This window comes from Argiope bruennichi, chromosome 5 (assembly GCF_947563725.1).
Source record: "Argiope bruennichi chromosome 5, qqArgBrue1.1, whole genome shotgun sequence".
Taxonomy (NCBI): domain Eukaryota; kingdom Metazoa; phylum Arthropoda; class Arachnida; order Araneae; family Araneidae; genus Argiope; species Argiope bruennichi.
In genome coordinates, this window is record NC_079155.1 from 61,964,983 (window position 1) to 61,976,507 (window position 11,525).

The window sequence follows — 11,525 nt, forward strand, 5'->3', positions numbered from 1 at the left end:
TTTTAAACGATGAGCTGCTCAAAATTATTACAAATTGGACGGATAAAAAAATGTATCTTGATTTTGCTGAATGGGTTTGAGAAGTTCCACAAAAATTCATTCATTGTGTACCGACTGCTTTGTGAGAAGTAATAAACCTTAATAATATGGGTAAAGAGGCATTTATCAGTCACACCAAAAGAGGAAAATATACAAGGCTGTGTGCCAGTTCAAAGAATCATCATTGTTGTTGGGTACAAAGATTTTTATTTCCCAAATCCCAACATAGAAAGATTTTTTTTTTTTTTTTAAATGAATATGTCTTGAAATTTTAGAGTTGATCAAACAAATTCAGTTTTTGACATAACTATGATTTTAGACATAATAATTTAGAACTTTCCAAATATAATTTTATCTATGTATATATTATTGTATTGTATATTGTATGTGTAATATCATTTTATCTGAGTGTGTTTTTGCTACATGCATACGAACATATAGACTGCCAGATAAGAAAAGACGCTACACTTTGATCTTAGCGAAAAGGACACTATGTGTTCTATTTTAGCCTGACGTAAGTCCAATTGCAGTTTCAACCAAATGATGCAAATGAGCTAAAAATGATTCATAATTCAAGCAGATGTTGATTATCAAAAATTACATTCCAAGATTAAGGAATCTTTTTATCTCACGATTCACAATAATTTTTTCTCACAAATATTTTAGATTTATTAAAAAACGTGCATATATTAAAGTATAAACAATAGATATAAACAAAAAAGCAATTATTAGTTCGCACTTGAAAATCAAACTTACGGGTAGCTCCAACTTCTTCAATTGGACGTTTTGTTCCTGTTGTTTCTACACCAGAATGTATTTTAGCGGCGATCTAAATACAACAAAGTTAATTAAAAATTTAATAATTACTAATAAGGTATTAGAGCAAGCACAAAGCAAATGCCAGTAATTGCTATATTAGATGAAAATATTATCCAAAAATTCAAATATTTTTTCACTGTTATCTTAGTAGTAAAAAACATACTTTAATTATAACAAATATAGAAAATCAGAAAATGATTTTTTAAAACATAATCAAACGCCGGCTCCGAAAACACATGGTCATCAAAATATTTGAATCAGATATCAAAATATTGAAAAAATAACACAAACCTGTCGTGCTCTCTGTACTGCATCAGCAAATGCAGAATTTGCATCGTAATTATTCGAAGAAACAGAGTTAAATTCGCTCATTTTTCTGATATACTATAATGCAAATGGCGTCCAACACATAAAGCTATTTTTCGTACCTTGCTAGTCCTTACGGCAGCGCATGTACTTCTTCTGAATAGCGGCAAAATATAAAAGTTACAGTCACAGGATAATTTTAATTTATTTAATAAATTATAATTTTATGTCATCTAATTTATCTATATTTAAACATATATATTTCTATTTTATTTGATTTTTACTTATTTCTATTTAAAAACTTTTAAATTTTTACTATCGATAACTTTTCGAATTCACTCAGCCGTCGTAATAAGATTTCTTATCTTACTTATGTGACTAACTGAGTTGTCCTGTCCTGTCAATTCAGTTTCATTTTTCTACGCAACGATTACTGTCAACAGTGTGAGGTAATGTGTTTAATGATTGTTATTTTTAATGATTTTTATTTTTGAATATTTTATACTGGAAGAATTTCATACCACTGCGTATTACTTTTTTAACACAGTAAAAAAAGCAGTGTTGCGTAAGTTTGGAAATTCATTGATTACTATGGCCATTGTTTACATTCAATTATGATTATTTACATGCACTTTATAAAAATAATAAGCTCTTGGTATTTTTATGATTAAAGCATTTATTTTATGAAACTTCTGGAATTCACTTTGTTAATGTTAAATTAGCTTATTATATTCTTAATTTAATTTTATAAATTGTTGAAGTTAATAAATTTTGTATGACTATAACTGTTTAGTTAAAATGCGTTATAAAACTGTAGAATGTCTGAACAAATTCACAAGTTTTCAATCCAAAGCTTTAAATTAATAAAGATTTTTTGTTTATAGATTTGAATAGGCTTTATTATGTAACTAAATTTAATTTTAAAATAATTCGTGTCATTGTATTATTTAAAAAAATTTTGAACACTTAAGTTTGTAAATGAACTTTTAAATAAACTTTTGAGAACTGTTTCTTTCACCATATTTAAAATTCTTAATTAGAATTATTTCTATGTTTATATTTCTTGATGCATCTTTATATCTCTTTAAAAGGTCTTTATTATTAAATATAATTTCAGTTAAAATTAATAGGAAAGTAAAGTGTTTGTACTCTTTATAGAAATGATAACTCAGTTTTGTTGTTATTGTTAATGAGTTTAATTGGAAAAAAAAATACTAATTCAGAAGACAAGTTGCATTTTCAAAGAAATTATTCATGCGAGAGAATGACAAAAAATTGATTAAATTTCTCAATTTCAAAATCATTCTATTTAAAACCTGTCATTTTCTTTTAAAAACTTAAGGCATTTATTAATCATGCATGCTTAGTTTTCAATTGTTTTTCCTTATTTTTATTTATTCCATTACTGTAATATAAAATAAAAATGTTACTTTTAACATTAAGAAAAATCTAACTATAATAAAAACATTTATCTAACTATAATGAAAACCTTTGTGTAGAAATTGTCATTCTTTGCAATAAAAAAAAATAATAATCTATAATGCATAGCTATTTTTCTATAAAGCTATTTTAGTTATAAGCTCTTTTAGTAACTAGAAATGGTGAATGATGGAATGTAAGCAAATATTTAATGATAGAATTTTCAGCTGATGAATTTAATAGAATTGTTAATAAAATTCACTCGGAATTGTAAATTTTCAATATGAATAGTTAGTTTATGTATACTTGTACATTATCAACATGAGAGTGAATTATCCTCATAATAGTTATTGAACGTTCACGAGAGAAATGAATTTTTATTCATTTATTCTGTTTATAAATTCCAAATCAATTTTACAATTATCCTTATAATTTATAGGTTAAATATATGTCTTGAATCAGATATGCAATCAATATATGTTGATTATATACAAATTTTAATCAGTTTGAAGGGGGAGAGGAAATATAATTTATCCGTGATTATTTCAAGTACATAACTTTGAAAAGAGAGAGAAGGAATTTAATTTGACTTAGCTGATACATGCGTTTTTAAACTTTGCCAGATTTATTTTGTTTGTTATTTTAAGTTATTATTTTTTAATTATAAATAACCTCTTTATTCTTTAATTTGCATATCCGTTCATTTGACTGTAGTATGATTGCATTCATTGATGAGAAATTTTTGTATTGTTTCACTAACATAACTCTTTCAAATATGGACAAGTGACTGTAATAATTGGACTACATCCAATAAGTAAATACTTTGAATTATTTTTTTTTTAATTTCACCTCCCCCCCCCCCTTTACATACACACAATTCTCCAATCTTTTTCAATTTCAATATTTCCTGTTCTGAAATAATTTGAGTAAACATTAGTAGAAAATAAAAGATATCAGATGATTCTACTGAATTTATCCTTGTACATAATCTATTATCCTTATCCTTGTATATAATCTATCAGGAACTAATTAATATTCCCCAAAAAAATATCACTACAATATAAATTTATATTGTTTAAATAATTTTGGGTAATATTTTATTGACTTGATAGGGAAAAATCTACTTTCATAAATTCACATATTATCATTTATGAAATATTCTCTTTTTCTATTGTAAAATAATAGATATGTAGGTATAAATCATTTTACTTTAATTTTATTTCCTGAATTATTCTCTGATATAAGAATAATAAACATTTTCTTTGAAGCGGTTATAAAATTGTATATGAAAATCAATAAGGTTTTAATAGTTTATATATTTGAAGTATTCAATAAAAGTTTTTACAAATATTTACCTTAAAACATTCACATTCATTTGAAAAAAAAGAACAAGAAATTTTCTCCTATCTGTTTTTCCTTCTTCTTTATCAAAATGTGTCTATATCTGGCTGTTTGCAACTTCAACTTTTCCTCTTTATGCTACTCATCTTTGAAATGTTCTCATGAGTTGTTAATATTCCAAAATTAATTTAAAAACTTCTTTATAACATTTGACTAGAGAATACTTTTAACTGTATTATTGTTGAATACAGTGCATTATGTTATTAAAAAGATCCTTTTCACCTTTGAGGTACAGTGGAACTAAAAGAAATTTGAATTATTATCAGCAGACAGTTGTAAATAGGGTTTTTAAAAAAATCTTTACATACAAGGAAGAGCAGGAGAAAAAAATCAGTTTGTCTTCATATTGGCTCTATTTTGAGAAAATATTTCTTTGAGAATAGAATACAAAATGTTAAGTAGATGTATTGGAAGAATCAATTTTTTCAGGATTCCCCACAAAAGCTTTAATTTGATGCTCAGTTTTTGTAATACTGGTAGTACTAATTAGGCATTGTTATTCCAGTATTTAGTCCCCAAGATGTTTGACGTATTTCAAAATGTCCTGTTTGGGAAAAAGAAATCAAATGCTGATACAGAAAAAGAAAAATCAAATTCGGATGATTTTGTGATGATAGGCCCAACATCAAATGAGCAAGGCCCAGCCAGAGAACCAGAGCTAAATCCTCTTGAACGAAATCCTCCAGTAAGTTATATTAAAGGAATTTTTAAAATTACAACATGTAGTTTTCAACATTAATATGCATGTGTCCATCGTAAGGCGTGATTAGAAAATATGAGCTTATATCGCATTTTTTTATCGATGAATCTTTGGGTCTAAAAATGCTAATTATGTTGTGTATAATATCACTGATCATTATTTCACATTGGACTTCTTTGCAATTTTGGCATAAAATTGTGTTTCTTTTTACTTCAAATTTGTAATAGTATAGGACTTCTAAGAATATTTTTTTCATAAAATCAAATTATAAAAAAAAAAAATTAATACAACAAATGTCTCAAAAATTGTGTAGTTATTTATTTATTATTTACATCTTACATGTATTATAACATTTTTTGTTACCAATTCATGTTAATTTAATTTGCCATTCAAGATAATTTAGCATTGCTACTTTTTTTATTTCCAATCCTGAACTCTCTCTACTTTTCTAAAAAACATTTTGTCTACACTACATGGAACTACACACTACTGCATGGAAGTCAATAAATGTATAATTCAGTAAGCATTGAAGTAACTCCACTTTCTCAAAAATATGAGAATTTTTTATGGACTTCCCTTTGTATTTATTATGCATACTATGACCATAAATTACCGTTTCAAGAAAGTGTGTTTATTATCTGGTGTATAGTATAGTATACTGCACTCTGATAGCTACTTTAAAAAAGTTGGCTTTTCAAATTTTCCTTTGTGAACAGAACAGCACAGGATGTGTGTCATCTGACTCATTTTAAATAAATATCCTTCAGTACTGGAAATGCATTATTATTATATTAAATATAAAATTACATTTATTCTGGTTGTTACAAAAAAAATTAAGTAAATACTTTTAACAGAGGAAGAGAGACAAAAATAATATTTTGCACTGTTCCTTACTTTCATCTTTAATACTCCTGAATATAACTGTTATATATTATGTACCAATTGAAATTAAAAATAATTAAATAAATCCTTCTGGTTTTTATAAAAAAAAAAAATTATATAAGCGCTCTGCATAATCTTAATATAAAGTTTAAAAGCATCTGTCTCTAAAATGTTTTCCCATTAAGATATTAACAGTACTTGAAACTTGTTAGTTGTAGGTATAGGTCTGCAGTAATTCATCAGGATACAAAATAAATTTTAGTTATAAAAACCTTTAAAATTCTCATTCACTTTCACATAACTGCTAGCTGATCCCCTACATTATCTATTTAGCTCAATAATCAACCTTGAATGCATTAATTTGTATGGCAGTTTTCCCATTTGATATATAATAAAATTTTGGAAAGGAAAATTTAAAAATTGTTTTCGCTTTCTTTCCTCCCTTCATGTTCTGGTATAGATTTCCCTTTAACCTGTTTGATCTTTCTCAATATAATCAGGAATAATTGGTTATTGCTTACTATATTCTTTAATTCTCATTTTGCTTCTGCTTGTTTTATTCTTTTTCTTTATCTTTTATAATTTTTGTAATTTTACTGTTCATTATTTCTAGGCACCACAGAAAACAATAACTATTTTTTAAAAAAATTGATTATATTTATTGAAAAAGGGATCTCTGAATGTTTCAAAAATATTTGAGAAGAGTTAATCAGGTACCGAAGCTACTTTAAAAAAGCCTTTAATATGCTAATCTTATGTTAATTGCCATCTGATTTTTAACTGACTGAAGAGAATTAATCTTCCTTTTTACCTCTATATGAAATATTTCATAATTTTATTTTATAATCTTTATATCATTTATTAATTTAATAATGGAATGCGTTAATAACAATTTGATACGTATATGCTAGTAACAGACTTGTACTGCATTTACAAATGTTTTTTGGACACTATTACCTGAAAGTGAAGCTGATCACTGATAGGAAAGTGCAATCACACATTGATATATATATTTTTTAAATATAGCAATAATATTGAAAAAAAAAGAAAATTGATTGTTTTTTTATTGACGCATTCTTAAAACAAAATACTTTTGAAAATTAGTTGAATATATATGTATATATATAATTAAATGATTGATCTGAAATCAAGGTTAAGAATTCTTTTACTGCAAAATCTAATACTGAAGAAACTATTGTTGCGCTAATTCAAAAAAAATAAATGTTTAATCCATTCCTTAATAATTTTGAAATCAGTTCAATAATACAAGTATGTATTGGTGTCTGTATACAAGTATGTATTTTCATAACAATACTGGATGTCCATATTTTGTTTTCATACTGAATGTCCTTATTTTAAAAAATTTGGTACAGAATACTAAAATCATAGTAAATTTTCCAACAAATCTTGCTGGAAAATTTAACATGGAATGTTAAAATGAAAATATTTTAGTTTTGGCTTATATGCTTTAATATTTTAATATTTCAGTTCACCTTCATTATCTATTTTTAATTTAATTTGTCATTTTTAATTAATGAAAAATTGTTTTGTTTTTTTCGTTAATTGTTTGTATTCTTGATACAATGCATGTTTTCATATTTTATTCTTTAATTTTAGAAAAATCCATTTGGTGAAAGTTTTCTTCCTGACTACATACCTGAAGCCTCACCAAAGAAAGAGGAAGTGTATCATCCTATCATGCCTCTACAAGACGTGCCATTCTCTATTAATCCAAGTTTATATGCATCATCTAAATTAGACCAGATATGGAAGACAGTCGCTCAAAGTATATCTGCCATTGAAAGCTCAAAACCTTTTGAAGAATTTTACGATTTCTCTCTAGAAAAATCAGTTATTTCGGAAACTGCTAATAAGTAAAACTTCCCATATGCTATGTGCACCAAAATATATAAGAACTTTTTTAAAGATGGATTCTTAATGTACATTTTTATTAATATTTTAAGAATTTAACAAGTGTGCTATTTTTTTTTCTTTAAGTTCATTAAAAAGGTATTTGATATAGTATACATGTGAAAAGAATAACATGAAAATATTTAACACATATTACAGTGTTTTGTGATGACTGCAGATAAAGCATTTTGCAGTTTTTGTTTATTTATAACATGCTTTTCTTTCATTATTTCATATATAAGATGAACTTATCAACTTAAACTATATGATTAAGAATGTGTATATTTGAATTGATTTGCAATGCATTATTTCAGATTTGTTAATACCAGTGACTGTTATTGAATCAAATTTATCTTTATATGTGTCTTCTTCAGCATTAAACTTTGTGTTTTGTTACATATATGATTTCGTTTTTCTGGTTTTCTTTCTTATCTATATCCCAAAATAATACAACAGATATTTGAAATTTTACAATAATTATGATGAACATTCTTCGTAAATTATTTGCTAAACAAATTGTCAAGTCCCGAAGTAATTTTCATATTTGCAATTCAATATAATTCTCATCAATGCATTTATGAAAAGAAATACCAAATTAAGAATTATACTAGCAAAGTTAAAATAAAATTAGTATTTATTGGTTATGTGCATATCACAGATTCAATTAACTATATTCTTAGAATTAATTGTTTTGTAACACTTGAATTCAAACTTAGAAATTTCTCTAACTTTAACTGTTTAGCTACAATATTAAATGAAAGTCACTTACTTAACACTAATATTTGCTCATTTGTATGTGACCTCTTTTCTACTGGTGCTGGGAGATGATACTGTCATGATTTAAACAGGGAATTTTTAAAATCTTCAAAAAGGTAAACATTTTGCCTCATGAAAATAAAGCTGTGATTTAAAGACATTCCTCTCCTGCTTACTTGCCAAAAGTACATTATATACTTGTATATAAATTGTTCACTTTAAAACAGACTGTCATATTATTAAAAATAAGGAAAACATTTGAAATTTTCAAATTGGATAACTAGGTAGTTGTGGTACTATGTGATAGCTTTCTCCATTGAAATTATGACATTATATTTCTTAGAAATACATGTTATTTATAAATTTTATATAAAAAAAAATTGAAAAATTTGTATTTGTTCCAATTTATTTACAAATGAGCAATTTATGTATAAAATTGAGCCTCAGAGATGAGAATCTTTGAACAACTTGATGATGGTAATATAATACAAAAATTAATTTATTTTTATCTACAAATATTTTTATATCAACAAATTATTATTTTAAGAAGTTTAACACTTTAGAGGAAACCAACTAATGACAATTATTGAAATATTACTTGTAAAGTAATGTAGATCCCACTAAGTATCAAATATTGAAACATGAAGTTAAAATTCATACTCCGACTTTATATTTTTGGAACAAGGAATCCCCCCCCCTAAAAAAAAAAACCAACTCTGCATTTTTTTTTATTTATTTTTTTTTTTTTTAAGGATTTGGAAAAAATAGAAGTTAATTCCTAAAAATTAAAGTTGAAGTCTTTCCTTGTTTGAAATTTGCATGGAAAAGAATTATCATAATTATGCATATATACATAGTACTTCCTCTTCCTTTTATTTGAATTGGATCTTTCATATCTAAAGTTTTTTTTAAAAATACAGACTTTTTATTTGAAAAAGTTTGTATTTCTTAATATGGATTTTATTTCATTTCATATGTAATGCTAAGTAATTGCATTACATAGGTTAGCTAGTCTCATTAGAGATAAATTCGTTTCTAAAATACGGAATTAAAATTTCTTTTTCTGAAAAATTTAAAGATTAATTGAACAAAAGATCAGTTATCAGTTATTTTAAATATTTATGGACAAAATAATTGACAGAACCCTTTCTGGAACTATACAACTCAAATAGTACTATAAATTTATAGTTGTTCAATAAATTGATTATATAAATTCAATTGATTTTTTTAAAGTTACACTATAATGATTAATGGGTTAAACTATTATTTGTGTTATCATTTTACATTATATTTGTATTACTATATATATTACAAATAATAAAGTTATTCATGTCACTAAAATTTAAGTAATCTGCTTTCATTTCTATGAACAGACGTTTCATAATTTAAAATAAAACCATTATTTATTTATTTTTAAATTATTTAGGTCTCTTTTATTCTCATTATAATTTTAGATGACAATTACTCTTTTAATATCCCTCATAATTTGTAAGTTGCATGATATTTTATCCCATTCGAGATGGATTGTACACCATATGTGCAAAGAATTTCCAAACCAACTAGACAGGTATGTGCTATGATAAGTATCAGTTATCAGTCAGTGTAGAAAAATCAGCTTCTGGAGATGGTTTTCAAAAAAAATGTGCTATCTTGAAGGGGTTAAGGATTATATTTCCATTTTTAAAGTAAGTCTTTAAAGGTATTCATTCTGATCTTATACAACTTATTTCTTTTTCTCATAGTTTAATTATATTTAATTGCATTGAAAAGTTCTGAATTTCATCCCTCAAAACCATATCAATAAACATCTTGATTTTTCTTTTATACTTTATAGTTTCATAAATTAGTAGAAGCTAAATTTTGTCGAATAAGCAAATACCAATAATCTAATCGAATCTCTATTACTGCAGTTATTAAGAAAAGATAATTAACATAATAATTTGAATCTTCATTAAAACAATACAGATTACTAAGTAGAGTTTATGTTTCGTAAACTTCTAAAAGAAAATGCTCTATCCTTGAATTTCTTATATTGGGTGTCCCAAAAAAATGGAACAAGCATTTATTTTTTTACTATTGTAATTAGACATATACTTCCAGTTACAAAGTTTTATCAAATAAGATACCTAAATGTTTGAAAATAGTTTAGTTTCTGTTTTAGAAGAATAAAAAAAATTAGCAAAATTGAATTTTTATACATCCCCCACAGCAAACCAGTGGGTTTCGTCTCAAAACTTTCTTGTGTACTCTCCAATTTAAAGTATTATCCCGCACCAAATTTTGGGCCTTTGGTAAATCCGCGAATGCCTTGCTTGGCGTTGACGAGCAATGTTATAATTAGTTAGGAAATATTGATCTTTGAGATGAATTTAGCATTTTTACCGAATCTCTTATGAAATTCTTGGCGATTAATCCCTGATATGCTGTTAATAATACCCTAAAATTAAAATTTTTTTTTTTTTTAGACCGGTTTTTTTTTTTCCTACCGATTAAATCGAAAATTTGGATTTGGAAAATAATCAATCTCATGCCAAATTTGGCATATTTAAATCATTGCGTTTTTGAGCCGTCTTTTTATATGCTTGCAAAAGTATATACCTACAGAAAATTAACCCCTTCACTGTTTGGTTCCAAATTTTACAGATATCTATACTTTAAATGCTAATTCTGTGTACTTTAAATGCTAAATCTTTATCCATTTAGCTATCTTCATTTTGCATTTCACTCAAGATTTGATGAAAATCTACAATTCACTGTAAAGACTATATACTACATATCTTTCATCTAGCTCAAAGCGTTTTTGTGTTATTTTTGCCCCAAATATATAAGCATAAACACAAAAATGTTTTTTTTTTTTTTTAACTCGAGGAGATTTAAAATGTGCACGTTTTCGAGATCTTGAGTTCGAATTTCTTGAAGATTACAATACTTTCTCCATACTTCCTATAATACGAGAAAGTAAAAAAAAATATCAGTGAATAAGATGTTTTTCTTACTTTCATGTAAAGGAGATAGAGTTTCACTCTTCAGACTCTGAGAGTTGCCGAAGTATTAAAAAGCAAATTTATTAACTTGGAACATTTTTCCAACCACTGGCCGGTGTTTTAACAAGATTTCCTTTGTAATTTTCAAGGATAGTATGCTCATCATGAGTATTAAAGTATCTAACTATGTTAAAAACACTGAATTGCGATTTTTTCTTTTTTCCCTTAAATGTATTAGAAGTGTATACTCTGTCTAAAGTTAAACTAAACCGGAATTAGCAATCCGAAACTGAAATTGCCTTAACTTG

General features: G+C 25.8%; 2 protein-coding genes across 5 annotated transcripts in view; one reads left to right on the plus strand and one right to left on the minus strand.

The window, feature by feature from the left end:
- The window catches only part of LOC129968650 (far upstream element-binding protein 1-like), a 35,971-nt gene extending 34,540 nt beyond the window's left edge, over window positions 1–1,431 (minus strand). For 2 of the 4 annotated variants that reach the window (XR_008784437.1, XM_056082755.1), the window contains exons 1-2: window positions 1,150–1,431; window positions 796–868 (exon numbers count right to left, since the gene is read on the minus strand). Coding sequence is in view for 3 of the 4 variants with exons in the window: in XM_056082755.1 (XP_055938730.1) it covers window positions 796–868; window positions 1,150–1,230 (154 nt within the window). In the remaining variant the exon portion in view is untranslated. The remainder of the gene's footprint in view (window positions 1–795; window positions 869–1,149) is intronic. The other 2 variants (XM_056082757.1, XM_056082756.1) reach the window with 1 other exon arrangement.
- A 367-nt stretch (window positions 1,432–1,798) lies between these two features.
- Window positions 1,799–7,875, plus strand: LOC129968651 (uncharacterized). Its single transcript, XM_056082759.1, has 3 exons — window positions 1,799–1,819; window positions 4,490–4,669; window positions 7,184–7,875. The coding sequence occupies exons 2-3, from the start codon at window positions 4,505–4,507 to the stop codon at window positions 7,442–7,444; spliced, it is 426 nt and encodes a 141-aa protein (XP_055938734.1). The 5' UTR covers window positions 1,799–1,819; window positions 4,490–4,504; the 3' UTR covers window positions 7,445–7,875.
- The last annotated feature ends 3,650 nt before the right edge of the window (window positions 7,876–11,525 follow it).